Raw genomic sequence first — 20,226 nt, 5'->3', positions numbered from 1 at the left:
GATGCTATGATACATTGCAGGAGACATGCTAGATATTGTCAGAAAAAATGCTCTATGGTGTAAGCAATCTATTTTTAAAGTCCAAGGTCTTCTTGGGGGACTGGTGATAAAAAACATTAGGTTTTCTTTCATAAAGGCAACCTGAAGTTGCTGATACCACTCTTGCAAATTAATGCCATCAATTCTAAGTTTTGGAAAATCGCTAGGTAAGTCCCCAGTATTATTATCCCCACTACTTACAACGGAGGGTAGTCCATGGTCTCGTAAGTGTTGAAAGTCACAGGATGGAGTGGGTATGCTGTGCATTAGTCTGAGTGGTTTTTCTTCATCATAATGTCTTCTGTAGTTCTCTGAATGCATCTGCGCATGTGCATAGTTTGTATTTCTGTCGAAGTTGTCATAGGGAGCCTCTGTCGCTGCAGTTTCTTCGTAAGGTTCTTCCTCCGACGATTCGGTCTCCATTTCTATCTTGATCTTCTTGCCGATGGCTGATGCTTGCCTCTTTTCGCCAAAGCCGCTCCGCTTGAAGCTCTCCACCTCCGGAACCGTCTGCGGTGTGGGAAAAAACCTGCAGGGTCCTCTGGGCTCAGGTGTCGTCATCCTTTCTGTACGAGTTGAATTGGATATGTTCTGGTTTTTCTTTTTGCTTGCTTGTCTTTTTACTTTTAGGTCATTGGCTTCCGTTGATTTTTTCGCCATTTTTAAATTTGGATCAGAAGTTCTAAATAGTTGTTTCTTTATCGCTTCAACTTTCAGTTCAATACATGTTTCTTTTGTGTCCGTGTTTGATCCTTCTGAAGAATAAAGATTTTCTTTACTATTTTTTGTACTGTTTGATTCTTTTCGCGCCAGAGATTTTGAATGGTGTATCGTGATTGGCTCTGCTTTGCTTGTCTCAGTGGCCGGTTGAAGACAAGATGGCTGCCATTCGAAATTTTGAGCGGGATCTCTGTTCTTTCTTCTCGTTATTTTCTCTTTTATAGATGGGTTGCTCACCGTCTTTGTTTCTTTGAATTCAGCTGTCTCGATGCTATTTTCTCTCGCTGCTTCGTTTTCTTTCAAGAAGTTTTGAAGGTTCGCGATGAGATCGTAGTCATCCTTTTGTATTTTTATTATTCTCAGTATCTCTGATCTGAGATCGTTGCTTTCTATTTCTTTCTTATACATGTTTATTTTATTGAGTCAATTAACCATCCTCTGCTACCAGCTTGTTGCAATATTTTCAGGATCAGACTCAATAAAGATAATAGGAGTTAGAGGTTTAAATATATTTCTCTTTAATCATAACAGGCATTCTATATTCACTGAATATTCAAGAAAGAAGCAAAGAAAATGGTGAGGGTGGCTCCTTATATATACAAGGGGTGGAGCCAGGAATGGGAGTGGTAAATTATGAATACATTAAAATCCAAAGAATAAGTTAACCCCTGATGTCCCATATATACATTATTTACACAATAGAGAATAAGGCATTTACATCTGACACAACTAATTGTTGATTCATTGGTTGTAGTAGGATTTGACTGACTAACTTGTTATCTGATGTCATGAGCTGAGAGTGACTGGTCCAAAGTCACCCAGCGAGCTTTCGTATCTAAGGTAGCACTAGAACTCACTCTCTCCTAATTTCTACCCTGGTGCCTTAACCACTAGTCCAAGCTGACTTACAAAGAAAAACCCCAGACCAATATACATTTAATTCTTATATTATTATTTTTAGAAATTGGTCTCTAAGTAGTACAGTAATTAAGTACAAAATTTCTCCCTTGGGAGTTAATTTTTGGCAGAAATAACTTGCTGTACGCTTGTTTTTGTCTTAGCTAATGATTATTAAATCAAAGGAAATCAATAGACAGCCATTTTTCTCTCAGGAAGTTTTCTTCTACTACATGTCTATATATTCCCCCTTACATTGTGAAAGGATTATGTTTTAAGTATGTTACACAGTTCTGTTAGTTACACAAACTTAAACATTTTCAAGGTTATGTTTAATACAAGGGAATAGAGTCCATAGATGTTTTATTTAGTGACTGCTATGTAGAGTAGCCATGAAGGGTAACCATGGCATAGATTTTTTTTTTTTAAAAAATGCCATGATGTGTCTGTGTCTATAAAGATCAGAATCATGCAAGCTTTGGTATTCCATGTGATAGTCCATAAAAATGAAAGTTGAACTTTGAAGAAGCAGGATAGGAACAGTACTGACATCTTTGAACTTTGATGTTGAAGAATCCTTCTGAAAATGCCTTAGACATCCAAGAAAACAAACCAATGGCTCATCAAACAAATCAACGTAGAATTCTCACTCACGGCACAAACGACCAAGCTCAAATTATCCTACGACCCTGCTCTTTGGAAAGGCTCTAATACCTGGAAGCGTATAAGGCAGTGTTTCTCAACCTTGGTAGCTTGAAGATGGGTGGACTTCAACTCCCAGAATCCCCCAGATTCTGGAAGTTGAAGTCCACCCATCTTCAAGCTACCAAGGTTGAGAAACACTGGCTTAAGGAAAGAGAAGTGGATGTTGATAGACCCAGATAGAGTGCCAATGGGTGCAATGTTGGAAGACCTGAAAGACCAGGTTATGGACAATTATTGGTCATGGATAAAACCTAATTTACCTCCAGCAGGCCAAAACGATTTGATGCCACAAAATTAAAAGAAATTCTGAATTTCTTTAATTAGGGCAAAGCCTAAATTTGTGGGTACTCTCAGAATGCTATTTTAATGTAATGTATGGTATGTGAGTGTGTGTATTAGGGGTGATACCGAGACCATTTTCAAAACAGTTCAGGCAAAGAAAGGTTTCAACCTTTTTAACTTCACTAAATTTCTCCATCAACTTTGCTTCCGCGAATCCCGAGAATCGCCCGGCAGAAAAACTCGGAAATTTTCGACAGGAGAAAATTTCGGCTGGGGAAAAACGAAGAACGCCCGGTTGCTATAGAGACGCCCGCGCCTAAAGGCTGGCCAATGCGGGTAGGCGGAGAGGCGGAGCTCGCGCCGTCAAGGCCGGCTGTGGGAGAAGTTCCAAGATGGCGGCAATGTAAACAAGATCCGGCGGTAAGTCAGGCTGGGAATTTGAGTGATTTTTTTATTGGGGGGGGGGAGGGGGGGAAACGAAACTCTATGGTTTTAGGGAACCAAGAGAGTAAATTGCCTGGGCGGTTTGGTTAAGGCAAGCGGCGGTTTTGCACAGATTGTGTATCCAAGCCATCTCGGTGGCAGACGCGGGTGTGCAATACGGAAAAGATGAGCCCGGCTGACGACGGCTTGTTCTGAAAGAAGCGCCTTAGAGGCTGATGGCGTTCCTTTCCCAAGTCTGAAGCGTGCTTTGTGACGAGAGTCCTCGAGTTTCGTCCTCCCTCTTTCTTTTCATCCTGGTTTTCCGTTGCTTTTATTGATTGGTCGGTGTGTTGGAGCCATTCAAAGGCCATCGGCGAGGTTCGAGTAAAAGCCGCCAACGGTTGTCTGGGGGAAAAGGGAAATTGCGTTTAGGTGAGGCGATGGTTGTGCTGCTGCTGTTCTGTAAAAAGAAACTAGATAGAACGAATTAGACATCATCTTCCACTGTCTTCTTAGCATTTCACACTGACTGCATAACATTTTGCGTAGATAAATTGGTGAGGGATTTAAAAAAGTGGGATAACCTGCATTGTGGGATAAACTGCATAGGTTAAATCTAGAAGGAGGTGCAATCCAAATGCTGAACCATTTCACACTATAAGGTTTGCTGCAATATACAAAACGAATATATCTATATCATGTGTGTGTGTGTGTTTTCGTAGATTTTCACAGGTAGATGTATGCACGTCTTGGTGTATTCGGGTCTTTTCCCGTGTAAGATTGAGAGTATCTTGGCTCTTAATACTTACACGGGAAAAGACCGGAATACACCAAGATAGGCCTTTATGTGTATTTCTCTTTAGCCAGGTTCTTCCTACATAAACCAAGATTATTATGCAGCCTTAGTTCAGTGAAATCACAATCCACTAGTTTCTAGGCTTTTTTCAGGCAGCCAGCAAGCACCCTGCTGCCCATTGGGTAGTCTCCTTAGTCTCCAAATGGGCAGCAGGGTGCTTGCTGGCTGCCTGAAAAAAGCCTAGAAACTAGTGGATTGTGATTTCACTGAACTAAGGCTGCATAAAAACCTTGGTTTACGTATGAAGAACCTGGCTAAATATATACATATCTTTAGCCAGGCATATAAATCAAAATAATAAAAAAAACAAAGTGTGTAATGGAAGAATGTACGCTTGACGATGGCTATTTTATAATTTTGGACCAAGACCTGTTGCAGTCAATGACAGAGTGGTCTGGAAATAAAAGGAATGCTGATAAAACCTTTCCTTTTCTGCTTTGAAAACATTAAGGTGTTTTCCTCCCTCTGTTGCTGATTATTTCTCTTTCAGATGGGCTTATAAAATTGTAATACCATGAATTTAATGTTGCAGATTGATTGATTGGTGGAGGAAAAGAAATTTTAGTTATACTTACTCCATATGAGCATGTTTGGTCCAAAAACAGGATCCTACACCTGCTCTGTACCTAAGTGTAATAATGCTGGATTTATACCTCTGTGTATGTTTGCCCTCATAACGAGATTTGAGGCAAAAAAGATAATGTTCTTGTGTGAAGGAGGGTAGACATCTTTATATTCAGGTGTTGCTTTGCTTCTGAAATCTTCATATGATAATGTGGTTTGATGTCACCTATTGTAATCTGTAGCTATCCTTTTGCATTCTGTGTATTTATAGGATTAGAAAACATCTTGAAATTCTAAACTGGTAAAGTATTGATTTTTCTTCAATGAAGCATAAATAGATGTATATTCAAGTTGTGTACCTATCAGAGACTCTTTAACAATAATACAAATAAGTGGTGAATAGGAAAACATAATAGAACAAATTTTTATATAATTGTTTTGTATTGTTTCACTTTTCTAAGTATATTCAGAGTTAGGGACTATCAAGATTCAGCAATACATAATTTTATATACATTTATCAAGTTTAGTAGAAATCATTTGGGTTTAAGTTTATTCTTAGTAATGCTACACATGTGAGAAACGCTAACAATTAAAAATTCAGAAGTAGTAAAAATCAAGAATAAAATTAATGTGTTGTTTCGTATTATGGAACAGAGTAGGAAAAGATTTTAGAGCTCATCTAGTACTTCTTCCTGTTCAATGCAGGATCCTGACAGGTGACTATCAAGCCTCTTATCTGGAGATCTCTAGTCTATGTACCTATCTATCTATATCTACCATAATCTTATGTAATTAAAAATTTCCAGAATTTGAGTTTTCTAAAATAAAACATGTAACAAATGGAGATAAATGTTTATAATATTGCTGATATAAGTAACAAATATTGAGTTGAGTATTTGTTTTTAAAAGAGTAATAAGAAAACCAAAATGTAGAAATAAGCAAACAGAAAAACATTACTGTAAAAATAAGAGATAAGTCATTCAAAGGAAACCACCTAATATTTTAGTGAGTGCGGTATGGTATTTGTTTATTTGTTGGATTTACATAGCACCAATCTGAACAGTTCATAATGGTCCATAATAACAAAATAGGGCAATAAAAATAAAATATAACTGATAATTCACAAAACAAAACAAAAAAATCGGTAAAAACAATATAATGCCTCATCTGTAAGCACCATCAACATAGGTAACCTTAAATATTCAACACCATGTGGAATGAATTAGTCTTTGTTAATTTTACAATTTGGGTTAAAATATGTGCCAGTGTAGCCTGAAAAAGAGGATGCTATTTCATAAAGTGAGTTCCATAACTGAAAAATACTCCCTTCAATTTCACCAGATAACTGAGATGAATAGTCGATAGCATGGTTTTTCCTGGAGAAAATGGTCCTGATGGAACTCAGTTACCAAGCCAAGTTGAGCTTTAATGGTCTGAACCAACACATTGAACCCTATAAACTACCAGCAACCAATGCAATTTCTGCACTATTGGTATAACATGAGGCAGGTGTCCATCTTCTATCAGTATTTTGCCCCAAATGTTTTTGAGTAGTTTTCAAAGGTTATGCTATGTTGAATCCTTTGAAATAGTCTAGCTTGGTGGTGATGAGGCTTGGCTACTGTCACTGGGCTCTCAATCAAGATATGACTACAACTGGAACATCTGCTTAAGCTCGATAGAGGCCTACCTGGCCATATTCTGTGTCTGCCCAAAGAATTAGAGCTTTGCACAAGGATAGCCACAGATATTTTTCAGAGAGAGTGCCATACCATTCACAATTATAACTGAAACAGGCTGAGCCTTAAATAGCTTTCTATGTTCATGGAACAATACAAGGTATTGAGATGATATTTTCCATTCTGTATTTTTTGTCATCATCCATATTTTTGTACCGCAAATATACATAGGTACACATAAATTGAAGAGGAACATCTAGAACAACTACAGTATATGTTTTGTTTGAAAAATTGGTCAATCATAAATCCATCTAGGGAAAATATGCAATTGCCAACTTTTATACCGTGTTTCCCCAAAAATAAGAGCCTGTCTTATATTTTTTTGAACCCTGAAATAAACGCTTGGCCTTATTGCCATGCGCTCAAAAGCCTGATTGGGCTTATTATCAGGGAATGTCTTTATTTTGGGGGAAACAGGGTAAATATAAAGACAATAGCCAACCTTAATGTATAAAAACATTTCTGTACTATACCAAGTTCTTTACAATACATTTGAAGACCAAAATAAAATTTTGTTTTTCATAACTTGAGAATTTTCTCCTTTTGGAAGTAGGAGATAGGCTTTTCTAGTGGTAGTGCTATTGAATTGGACATTAGTCGTCTTCTTCCAAGGAACTGTTAAAAGACTTCTGAAAATATCAGCAAATATTTAGCATTTAATTAATTTCTCTTTTCAGTTACGTTTTATTTTAAATATATAAGCCATGTTGCCTTTTTCTTATTTATATTTCTTATTTTTATTGTATCTTTATCTTTTTTTCTATTATAGTGTAATAATTTATTCACAAGGTTGAGCTTGGATAAATTTTATATTGCACTGTATGATTATTTAACAAGTTTATTTAATAGAGAATGTGCTGTATATTTATTCAATTATTTCAAATGCATCTGATTTGCACTTGTACCTCTTCTTTTTTAAAAATATATAATATGATTCAAAATATTTGTTGTTATAACTGCTAAAACAACAGTACAAACAAATAGTTATATAATATCACTATTTACTTGAGCACATTGATATTTTTTAAAATAAATTATAGGGACTTTTATTGGAGGTCAATTTTAATGTCTTTTTCAGCTATTTAAACAAAGCACTGTTATTTTTGTAATTCTGTATTTTTCTCAATCCTCATATGGCTAATTTATTCTCATAGTCAATTTCCAATAACGAACGAAAAACTAATTTCCAATGATGAATAAAAATGGAAGACTGCAGTGCATCAAATTTTCTTGCTCTCATTTTACACTGGTAAAGATGCCCTAAAGATATTTTTAATAATTTTGCTGAAGATTCCTTCATGATGGTAGTCAGTATTTGATCTTTTCATTTGTATAGATGTGGAGTGGTCTGCTACCTCCTGGTGTGAATGAAGCTGATGTTGCCATAAGTTCAGATGATGAAGAAAGAGTGTCTCTTCCTGAGAGTATCTTAAATGAAAAACAAGAAGAAAAGAAATTCCTAGACAAACAGACTTGTGATCATGAGAAAAAAAATATGGCTGAAAAACAACTTCCTTCTGCAGAAGAACAGGAATGTCTGGCATGCCTTCCTGGAGTTCCCTTAGATATGTGGAATGTAGGTTTGTTTACAACTCTGTATTTAATCGAAACTGAAATATTAAGTTAGTTATTTCTGTTGTGATATCTAGGGACATAACCCTTCTGGCAAGAGTAAATTAAATATGTTTTGAATGAAATATAATCTTTTTAAACTTTTCAGTTAAAGTGAAGAAATATTTTAATAACATTGTTTGACAAACTTCTGTCTTAAAGTAAAATTGGAAGAAGTTGTGATGAATTCCCTTTCACCAAACATGTAGGCACTTCAGTGCTTATACAGTATACTGGAGTATTTTTTAAAATCTTTTTTAAGGTTTTCAAAATTGATTTTCTTTTTTATTGCTGTGTGTATCTCTGTAGTAATGTTATGGAATTTTTAACTTGCTCATGAATGATTACTTACTATCTTCATTAAATGTATTTCACATTTGTTTGTTAGGGCTTGCATATTTTAAAAACAATTTTGAAGAAATGCTTCAGATATCATCAGGGTAGCATCTCTCCTATTCATTAAACATTCCATTTTTTTTCTTCCACATGAACTTGGAAGAGCTACTTTAACTTCAGAAACTCAGCTTCTTAGGATAGTGTAAAAGACACCAATTACACATAGAAGTTCAAAAGTGGAAAGTTTTATGGTATCTAGAAGCAGATGTGGCTGTCTTATTTATTATAGACAGCTGCTGCATTCACATTCCCATGTGTTCTGAAATGTTGCATAATCATAATGCTCAGTGATGTTATGCTTTTTAAAGGAGAAAATAGAATCCCATTGGCCATGCTTGCTTATATTAACTTTTTGGATCTTAGCTTTTATTTTAGAGTTTCAAAGTCAATGTCTAAAGAACGTCCTTACATAAAAAAGTGAACAGTTTCATTTAATAATATCAAGACAATCCTTGAATATATGAGAGCTGAATTGCGTATGTTCAGTGTATATTGTAATCATCTTCATTGATTGTTTTGTTATGAATATTGTACTTTTTTGATATTGTGGATCAATTAAAATAATTTGTTATTTTATGCTACCCAATTTACAGTAATGAAACAAAAGTTAAAAAAAATCAATTTTCTCTTTCGACAGAAATTTCAGAATCTGAAAAAGAAAAACCTTGACATGAAAAATCAAGAAAAATGTCAAAGAGATAAGCGACAAAAGAGAAAACGTTCTCAAAAAGGTGGTTTGTTTCCAGTTGTTAAAATGTAGGGAACACTACAATAAAGTTTCCAAATAATTTGGTATTAGGATTAGGTAATTTTATAATCACCTTATTGATTTTATGTTATTTGGTTGTTATCTAGTAGAAAAAAACATTTACTGTAGTCTAGTCCATATTAATGTTTGCCTAATTCCAGGTACTCAGAGAAGCTTTGGCATTTTTTCTAAACCACAGCCTACTTGCAGTAGAACAAATCATGATGGAATTTATGAGAACTTTTTCTAAACTCTTTTGGATAAGGCTAGAGAAGTCATTCATCACAGAAAATATTCACATGCATGAAATAGATTTATGCATTTTTGTTTATTTATCTAATTTTGCATGTGGTATTTACAGGTGATATCTTATGTTCTACCATGGAGTATGCTGAAAGAGAACAAATATCAATGTCTACACTGCGATTTTCTAAATTTTGATCTTTTTCACTGTTAATTATATTTCAGACATTCTTTTCTGTGTTTTAATGGTTAAACCATATAGAATTTTAAAAAGGACTCTTCAGTTGTGGCTTTTGATTTAACATTTAATTTATTTATATGCAGTGCTATTAGTCTGGTAATCTAGTGATTCTAGATTCCTCAGCCCCAGGAGTTCTGGGCTACAGTGGACTATGCAGTTTCACATATTTATATTGTATATTGCATTCAAATTAGTCTGAACCTTTGTACTAGAAACTTATTAAGCTGATTTGTTTCTGTAATTATTCTGTTTTGGAATAATACTACCTTTGGTAATACCCACACAATGCTTACACAGGAAAGTTGTAATAAGTCATTATGACTGAAAATATATATCTTCAGCGGTTAATGACTTGTTCCCTGATAGTGCCCTTAACTTTAAAGGGTTTACCTCATTCACACACACCTTTCTCCAATTATGAGGTACTCTCTTGACTGTGTCTTTTATTTATTTAATAAATTTTACAAATTTATTAATGAAAGCACCAGGAATAATTTTTCTACAAATTATTTGGCTATAGATGCAAAGGCAATGTATAATGAAACTGATTCTGCCATCAGTCCCAACCTTCAAAATGAAACAAAACCTACCTCTGGTTGTATCACTCCATCATTGTCTTGAAATCTTCAGCCATGTGAGAAATACTGTATTTGTCAGATTTCTATTGTAGCTAAAAGTAGTCCTACCACCACTAGCTTAAAAACCACATACAGCATAACATACTATTCTTCAGATTATATAAGCTTTAATTCCCTCTAAACTTAGGTATCAGTAAATATTTGTGTTTAGTGCTGTGGAAGTAGACTCTGTCTAAGCTGGGATTTAATTTTAAATTTGGTTTTTCACTGTTAATTATATCACAAACATCACTGATTTCATTATGTTTATTACTGCATCAGAATTTAGTCCTAAAACATTTGTATTCGTTCATGAGGAATTTTTCATACTAAATTTTAGAATTTGATTTTTTTTAGGTAAAATGAAAAGCCATGAAGAAATAACTGAAAGGTATTTCAAAATATGACATGATTATTTAAAATTTATTTTTACATAGTCAAAATGTTCAGCTCCTCTTCATTCTCTTTGAGTGATTAAACAATGGATTTTTGTACAGAAGTGATCCTTTCAAGATCACTTGATTACTTGAAAAAAATATTACTTCTGCCCATCTGCTAAAGAATAGATATGCTTTTGTTCTCATAAAATAGGTATATTCTTTTATATCAAATATACAAATGTAAATAAAATTGAATTGTATTACATCACAAAATAGAAGAATATACAGTTTCTGTAAAATATATACTAATTCTTTACATAAGCCAACAATAAAATTATTAATTCCAATGTTTCATATTATAAAATATGTTACATATTTATATATGTGACTATTTTCTTGTGATAGGATCTAGTCCAACTATTTTTTCTTTTTTTCTTTCTTTGTAGCCAAGAGTCTGTAAAAGAAAGACACTTCAAAGAGCTCACTCAATATTTTGGAATCAATGATAGGTTTAAACCACTGGAAAGCAAGGAAACTACTCAAAAGGTGATTGCTAGATTTTTTTTAAAAAATTGATTTTAGGCTTGCATTTCATTTGCATTTCATTTCACTGCAATTACATATGAGTGCAATGAATATATATTTATTATTTATTAATTATATATGTTGCCCATCTCACTATCAAGAGACCTTGGGCAACTTACAGTATCAGAAATAACAAATATAAGGTTAAATATATAGTAAAACATTAGGCATTAAGAATTAAAACATTAAAATTATTATTATTATTATTATTATTATTATTATTATTATTATTATTATTATTATTACTACTACTACTACTACTACTACTACTACTACTACTACTATTTATTAAATTTATATACCGCCCTACTCCCGAAGGACTCAGGGCGGTGAACAGCCAAAAGATAAAATACACATAGTACAAACGTTAAAAACCATTTAAAATACATTAAATACTTTGGCCCAAAACAAATTTAAAACACCTCAATTTTTAAGACAAATTTAAAAATAGCAATGTGTAAATGAGGTAAGGTGGAATGTTATACATATGCATGCCTACACACAGAATCCATGTAACTCAGCAGCCATCAATTACTCATGCTGATTGCTGTGGCCAAAGTAAAGCAAGAATGGGGGAAATAAAGTCCTTATCTTGACCAGGTTGATCTTGTGCTCTTGTTTTGGACTAAGAATGAGTATACAATCTTCTGGTGTTCCATGGTCAGTGATAGATGTCAGTATAAAATGTATATATTCATTTAAAACTTTCACTTTCACACATAAATTGGAAAAACTCATTTTATGGATCAGTAAGAAAAAAAGAAAAACACCCACTTTCAAGCTCATTTAAAAAAGATACAAGTAAAAGCATGATTTTAGAATGACATAAGAATGATTAAGGAAAAAGAAAGACAAGATTAATCAGGTACCACTTCTTAATATAGTACGGGTCATATTGGTTACTTAAACATAATTATTCTTCTAATAAACTTAAATTCAGTGTTCTATTTCTTTTTTGCCAGTTATTCATCTATGCTACAAATTCAGTAAAGATAAACTAGAGTTTTAGAGATAAAAATCTGACATTCTGTTAAGGTCCTTGATTTGCATTTATGTTTCTTTAACAATGATTCAGAGTTACAACTGCACTGAAAAAAAGTGGTTTACAAGTATTCCTCACAAACACATGGTCACAATCCAGGGACTTGGAAATTGGCATATATTTACAACAGTTTCAGTATTCCTGGGTCATGTGATCATCATTTGCAACCTTCCCTGCTGGCTTCTGACAAGCAAAGTCAATGGACAAAACCAGATTTGTTTGATGACCATGTGATTCATTTAATAACTACAGTGACTTGCTTAACATCCATGGCAAAAAAGGCCATAAAATTCAGTACAACTCACTTGACAACCACTTTGCTTAGGAAGGGAAATTCTGGTCCCTGTTGCAGTTATCACTCAAGGACCATCTATTCACTTGTAAAATCTTAAGATAAATTAGGATTTGCTGCTGATTTTTTAAGCTTATTCTTAATGTTTGATTTTAGAAATTAAAAGTTTATCCTTTACCTACATCTGACAATTTACAGGATAAATGAGAGGTAGCATTTTGGAAATCACTTCCTTGATGAATATAAAAACTAAGATTGCAAAGTTACAATAGAAATTACTATTTTTCATGCAGTTGATGCAAATATACCATATTTTGTTCAGGAAAGGAATTGATGAATCAGACATTGAAATGAAATATTTAGATAAGTTTAAACTAGTTGACATTTTTAAATGCTGAATTTATTCAAAAAGTAAAATGAAAATAATACAGAAGTTTGTTCTTATACAACAGTTCTGTAGCTATCAATAGGGCAGGCTATTCAAATTAGAAATTAAAACCCACTTACAATCAGATCTGCTTCCAACTTGGATGGAAAACATTCCAGGACTACTCAGTAAGCTGTAAAGTTGGCAAGAATATCCCAAAAAGAATATCCTAATTGCAAGCTACTCAGGGGCTTCTTTTGATAACAAAACTATATGGATTTGTCTTGGAAGTTAGCAGAGTTTGAGCCCTACTCAGTCATAGCTTCCTAATCTACTTTCTTTCTTTCTTAATCTTTTGCATGTGATTTGCTATATATGAAAGTTACAGGTGTGAAGTTCATATTATTTTGGAATTGATAGATTTTTTTAATACATTTTTATAATGTTCAGTTAATATTCTAGGAGGACCATTCATTTTTCTCTCTCTTTTTGGTATGTTTTCTAGTCTGGCCTTGAAATCAGTATAGACAAATGTGTAGCTGAAGGTAATATTGCTCAAGCTGAGGAATTAAGTGATAGATTAGCTACTCGAGAGGTAAGTTACAATTTTCCTTTACTTTCAATATGGTAATAAATATTATTAGACAATTTGCAATTCTTTTATGGAATAGTTTTTAAGTTACTATTGTTTGGGAATTGCGGGAGTTAGTTGGGAAATCCTGTGGATATATTTTATTTCTTAATTGCTTCTATTGCAATTTGTGGTGCACAAGCCTGGAATAAATAAATAATGTGCCAGAATACAAGAAACAAGTTTTAAATGAATACTTGGATCCAATATATCTAAAGGCCATATGGCCAAGTTGCTCTTCTGATCCTCCTCTAGACACTACTTCTTGCTAAATTTGAATATACTTCAGTATTATGGGGACCACTGATATAAAATTGGGAAATGGCAATATATATTGAGCAGTATAAAGTGAAAAAAGAGTTTTTAGTATATAATTTTAGGATTCTTATAAGTGTTCCATAATAATACAAAAGATTGAGGCCACCCTGATTTAACTCTAAATTAAGAAATCCTCTTTACAATCTGATGTCACAGCCTATAAATAAATTACCATAACTGTAATAGATTTTGTTTTTGTATTTAAATGGTAACTCTACTGTATTTTATGTATAGTTTATCAAATCTATATTTTTCATTAACTGTATTTTACATGAGTTTATTAACTAAACTAATTTTTCAATCTTAATTGAAAGGCTGTATAAACCAGTAAAAGATAGTGTCAAGGTACAAAGTAAAAGAATACATCAATAATCTGTGCTATTATTCATCGAGCTATGATTATTTAATTGGATTGAAGAGGTGAAGAACTATATATTTGACCTGATTTAGAAGGATAGCAGGTTTAATGAGAGAAAAACAATCAAAGGTATTATTTGGGAATATAATAAATATATTATTTTATTATGAACTTGGCAACTAAGGGGGAAGGTTTGATATTGTTTATTTCCAGCCTTTTTTCTAATTAATTATCAATATTACTATAAAGTATAATGCAGGTGGTCCTCTATTAATGATTATTCATTCAGTAGTCAACTATTGAAACTTATGACAATAATAGGTGAATGAATGGTAGTTATGACTGGTCCTTAGCATTCGGCCATTGCAGCATCCCTATTGTCACATGGTTGCAATTTTCAACTTTCCTGTCAGTGTTCCACAAGTAAAGTCAATGGGGAAGCTGAGATGTTTTGAGTTGTATGGGGTCCTCGCATAATAATAGCTTCCGGGACTACAAGCATTGCCATCACTAAATGAAAGGGTAACATGACATCATCCTTTATGATTGTTTCATTTACTGATGGCAATTCTAGCCCGAATTGCTTTTGTTAACTGGGGAATAACAGCCCTTATTTTTGTATAATTGACTTTTTGTATAATTAACATTTGAGACACATTTATTATTTTCTTTTATGGATGGGATGAATAGACAGCAAGTACAGTTATTAATTGTTCTCTACTGATAACTCTAAACAAGATTGTCAATCTCCTATTTGAGATTCAGTCATTTAAAAAGAACGTTTCCTTACTATCTTTGAAATTCCGAATTCCCAGAAATGTAATCAGTGGCCTGAATAGTTGGTAAGATTGTTTGCAGATTTCTATTCTTTTTTTATTTCATATTCTTTAGGTGACCAAATTCCAACCTAAAAAAATAAAGGTTGACTACAACTTACTAAGTATCACTAATGCTTTTATGTATTTTCCACTTAAAATAAATATATAAATTTCTTGGTATAGTTGTTTTCTTTTGAATTTGATGAATGAATGTTTAGGGGGTAAGTATTCTGTAGAGATCAGGTACAGTTTTGATCACTGATATTTTCCATTCTCAAAAAGCAGTAACGGGAACCTGCTGATAAAGCCTTTGCTTTGAGGCATGGATTCCAGAATGCTTTAAAATGTTTCCTTCCGTAATAAGTGAAACTAATTTTGATGTATAACATTTATAAGCCTGTGAAACAGATAGAGCAGCATGAGTATTTAAAGGGGAAATGAGGCCAAAAATAAAGAAATGGCTAAGAGAAGCTATGAAACATGCCCTGAAGAGCTAAGCAATGCCAAAATACAGCTGTCAGTGTACTATCATGTCACAGTGAGAACCAATTTTTATGGAATCAGGTTGCCTGGGAATTGAAAAAATTGTAAATAATATACATAATCCAATAGAAAGAGCAGATTGAAACATGAGTAACTTTATTTTACTATGGTGTACTCGATGCAGTTTTAATTTTAATACACCTGACAATCCTTTTTGGACTGTTATTGTTATTTTGATAATAGTATTGCTAGGATATAGAAATGAATATTCAGAACAGTTTGGGGTGCTTTTTTTTTAACAAGTGTGCACTTTTCTTTGAAGTGTCAGGAATTATGAGAATATTTAATTTAATTTCTTCCTAAGGTGAATATTAATAGACTACGATATTCGTAAACTACGAATAGTTTACGATATTCTGTGGAAAAACATGTTTTCCCACTAAATTACTATTATATGGCTGGTACATTTTGTTATATTTCTGTGAATTGCCAACCAATAATGCTTACAAAATAGTGAGATAAATATCAGATTTGTTGATATTTTCATTTTCTGTGTATCTTTGTAAGATTTTGAGATACTGTAATGGTTAACTGTTCGATGAATATCTTCTTCAAAAGCTTTTGGGGAACCTACTGTATAACAATGTTTGCTGGTTTACCTGTCTTCATGGTCTTAGTAGTGCTTTTAATATATTCTTTTTTCCAAATTTTATTACATACTACAATATAGAGAAAAAAGCTAATACAAACTACAAAAAATAAAGTAGAAAGAAAAAGTAAAAAGTACAAAAAAGAAAATGAAAGAGTAAAGAAAAGAAAAAAAGGACTGTAACAAAAAATAAATAAAGAAGGAACTTCCTTCTCATTTCAACTAGTATAAACAATTTAAACAACATTTTCTCTTAAAATATAGGAAACAATCACTTTATTTCATATCCCATCTGTTATCAATAAGTGTATTCTTAAAACCTTGTCATTAAGCCTGGTCAACAAAAGAAGTAATAATGTCTGGTTTAACTTTGATCAAATAGACAAACATTATATTCCTTCCCTTTTAACAATGTTAATATTTAATCCCTTCAAGTAATGTCATAACATATCAGATATAGGTATGGTTCAAAATTGTGTTGACAATTCCAGGGGATAGTAGAATAGAAGACAAAGATTTGGGAAAAGATCTAAAAATACAGAGCCTTGGTGGCGCATCAGACTAAAGCACTGTTAAGTAACACCAGCTGCCTGCAATTACTGCAAGTTCATATCTCACCAGGCTCAAGGTTGACTCAGCCTTCCATCCTTTCGAGGTAGGTAAAATGAGGACCTGGTTTGTGGGGGCAATAAGCTGACTTTGTATAAAAAAGAACACCGCTTGGGGGGAGGGCGAAAGCCCTACTAAGCAGGTATATACAAAAAGTATGAAGACTATTGCTTAATGCATTGTAAGCCGCCCTGAGTCTCCGGAAAAGGGCGGCATATAAATCAAACCAATAAATAAATAAATAAATAAAATTGGTATCAAGATATCAAGATCTGAAAATTGAAATTAAATGACTATGATGTTAAAATGGCCATGGTAGTCCCAGTGGTTATCAGCACACTGGGTGCCATACCCATAAATCTTAGAAAATCTACCCATTGACAAAATTTCCATCTATCAATTGCAAGATGCCACATTGCTTGGATCTGCTCGTATAATGCACCAATATATTATGGCATCCTAGATTCTTGGAAAGAATTTGAAACATCTGAAAGCCAACATCAATTAAACAAGCAGCTGTGACTTCACATTATTGTGAATATTAACCCTCAGTAGGCAGTACCTTAGATGGTTGTGGGGCATTTGTATTCTGAGGAAGATGAGAGCTAGAGATTCAGTTATATTGGACAGGTCTCATTAGAGGAGCCAAACAAGAGTGTTTCTCCCATAAGCAATATGATAAGAAGCAATTTATACCAGATCAGTTGTCAGTTGGGTCAATAAGGACTCTGCTGGGTGTTCCTAGATATCAGGGGACAAATGAACTACAGGATTCAGGACTGTTGGTTGTCAAACAAGGACCAGGAGCGGTGGACTACTGGAAAAAAAGTTGTGTACCCGCCACAATGATACAAAGAATGAATACAAAGAAATAGTGATCTGTTATTAATATTTTAAAGAAATACTATCTGCCCACAAGCCAGAACTGATGGGAATAATAGAAGTAATAAAAAATGAAGAAGCGCAAGTATTCTGGAACTTTAGAATGCAAACAGACTTGCCACATAATACCTCAAATTTAACAATTTTCAATAAGAAAAATAAAAAGTCCATAAAGAGGACATTGCAGTACCAAGCTATAGTAGAATAAAAGACAAAAATTAGAATTATGGCAAAAGAAAACAAAGATAATAGTAATAGGTACTTTGTGTACAATCCCAAAAGCTCTGGAGCACCATTTGGTATTGACAAAATCACTTCAGCCTGTTGCCCATTGCAAAAGGCAGCTTTATATGGAACAACCTAGATCTTGGGACAGTATTTTTAACACCATCAAACAACGTCTGCTTGTCACAGATTCTTGAGAAGGACTCCATGGTAGATAAAATGCCATATTCAATCTAAATACCTGCTTGACTGTGCTGCTAACCATAATAATAAGATTATGGTCTTTGGTGTGTTGTTAAAGTGATGTCCTAGAAAGCTAGTCATGCATTAACTATGAAAACCAGCTGGATGACTTTGGGCAGGTCACCTTTCTATAGCCCAGTCCACCTTAAGGTTTGTTGTTGTGGGTAAAATAGAAGTAGGAAGGAGTATTCCAAATAATTGTAACCTTGAATTACTTATAATAACTAGAGTAATAAAATAATACAGGCAGGATAAAAATCAAATCTGTGGTGATCCCAGTGGTTATCAGAAGACTGGGTATCATACTAAAAGATCTTTGACAGCACTCAGAAGATCAGCACATTGACAAAATATCCGTCTGTCAATTACAAAATACCACATTATTGAGATCTGCACATATATCCACTAGTACATTACACATCCTAGATCCATGATGATGAACCTATGGCACACATGCCACAGGTGGCACGCAGTGCCCTCTCTGTGGGCACACAAGCCGTCGCCCCAGTTCAGCTCTGCCATGCATACGTGTGCGCGTCCTGCCAGCCATGGTCATGGGGTCTCTGCTGCACATGCGTGGGGGGGTGGGACATGTGCGGGGTGGGCGCATGTGCGGGGCCATGTGCACATTGCATTTTGGGGCTTTGGGTGCATGTACATTTGCGTGCACACTCAAATGCTTTGGGCACTCAGTCCGGAAAAGGTTCGCCATCACGATCCTAGGTTGTTGAGAAGAACTTGATGTATCTGAAAATCAACACCAGTTAAAGAACTGGCAGATGTAATGTCACATTGTTATAAATAACAATAACAACAACTTCCTTTTTATAAAGTTTGTTATTTCTTGCTTGGGGACAAGTAGTATTTTATGCATCACTATTATTACTTTGTTATGCTGCTGCTTGTAATAAGTGTGCAATTGTCTCACAGCAGCTAATCGGTTGGTCCACTGTTTCTTCAGCTTCTTTGCAGAAATGGTATTTATTGACTATTGATGTCTTCTCCATTCTGGCTTTGTATGCATTTGTTCTTAAGGCTTGCTCTTGTGCAGCCAGAATTAGCCTCACTGTTTTTTGCTTCAACTTTCCTGCTCTTAGCCATTGCCAGAGCTTGTTGTTATCTGATTTACATGCAGTTTTTTTTTTAAAAAATTCAGTGGCCCTGTAATATTTTCCTTTGCCATGTCTCTTCTCTATTCTTTATCTGGTCTTTCTTTTAGGCCATTTTCGTCTCTGGTATTCGGTAAGCCTTCCTGATATACTAGCTTCAGTGTATCTTCTTCAAATATTCTTCCAATGCCCTTTTTTTCTTCTTCAACTATCTGCTGTTTTTGCTACATGCTACGCCCATTTTTATTACTAACCTTCTTGACTTCAGTGTGCTTGATGTTCTCAACCTGAAGGTATTTATAGCAATCTTCTTCATCCAAACTCTTGATATTATTTCCATAGGGCATCTTGATTACTTCAGTTTTCACTATTTTCTCACCTGTTGTTGATAAGGGTGGCACATTTGTCCAATTGAACAATTTGATCTTAAATCAGTGGACATTTTGTTTTGTAAGAACCTTTTTGTCACTAGAGCTTTTTACCATTTCTATTGATGGTGATTACTTGCTCTTATTTATCTCAGTTCAGTCATGACACATATTTTATTTGCCTTTTTTGCATGGCATATAATTAATCTGATTATAGGATTTTCTGAAGTAGTGGAAAATGTGGCATAGATGAATGGCAAGCTCTGCCAGAAGTGCTGTCTTAACTAGTTGAAAAGATGGTCCCTCCTGGGAATGATCTATTTTTACTGGCCTTGGCCTTGTTCCAAGCTGGGCAGGGCACATTGGCAAAGCTGGGCCTCTTCCAGGAAGGTGATCACTGAATTTCTTGGGGAGTCAGGAGGGTTTGTGTATCTTGTTAGCAAGTTTGGCTTTCATGGAAATGACCTCATCACCATCTGTGATTGACTGTGCCCGAGTTGTGGCTTGCTGGCTAGTATTTATATTGGGAGAAACAGCAGAAGTAGGATGACATAAAACAGAGAAAGTATATCTGTAGTCTTGCTATCTCATTTTTACTTTTAAAGCAGTAAATTTGAGCCATGTTAATCTGGCGACCATTCATTCATTATCAAGACTTGTATCTGCCCCATCATATAGAATTTAAAAGTAAGATCAGCCTGAGCCAATATTTAGAATGCTGAAAACTGAATTAAGACCTTAATTGTATTTTCAGGAACAGCATGGAAATGTAACATTCCATTAG

The 20,226-nt window shown here is 34.2% G+C and overlaps 1 protein-coding gene across 4 annotated transcripts in view; it reads left to right on the top strand.

Annotated features, from left to right (window-relative positions):
* The first annotated feature begins 2,973 nt into the window (after positions 1 to 2,973).
* Positions 2,974 to 20,226, top strand: part of FAM204A (family with sequence similarity 204 member A) — a 39,208-nt gene continuing 21,955 nt past the window's right edge. For 3 of the 4 annotated variants that reach the window (XM_070945376.1, XM_070945373.1, XM_070945375.1), the window contains exons 1-6: positions 2,974 to 3,063; positions 7,564 to 7,803; positions 8,872 to 8,965; positions 10,441 to 10,474; positions 10,910 to 11,009; positions 13,255 to 13,344. In XM_070945376.1, coding sequence (XP_070801477.1) covers positions 2,974 to 3,063; positions 7,564 to 7,803; positions 8,872 to 8,965; positions 10,441 to 10,474; positions 10,910 to 11,009; positions 13,255 to 13,344 — 648 coding nt within the window. Of the gene's footprint in view, positions 3,064 to 4,768; positions 4,788 to 7,563; positions 7,804 to 8,871; positions 8,966 to 10,440; positions 10,475 to 10,909; positions 11,010 to 13,254; positions 13,345 to 20,226 lie in introns of those variants that run through there. The other variant, XM_070945377.1, reaches the window with a different exon arrangement.

This window comes from Pituophis catenifer, unplaced genomic scaffold, assembly GCF_029215685.1.
Source record: "Pituophis catenifer annectens isolate HBS135680 unplaced genomic scaffold, rPitCat1.0.hap2 SCAF_6, whole genome shotgun sequence".
NCBI classification, from domain to species: domain Eukaryota; kingdom Metazoa; phylum Chordata; class Lepidosauria; order Squamata; family Colubridae; genus Pituophis; species Pituophis catenifer.
Note: the sequence above shows the minus strand (reverse complement) of the source record. Positions and strands in the feature narration are given on the sequence as shown.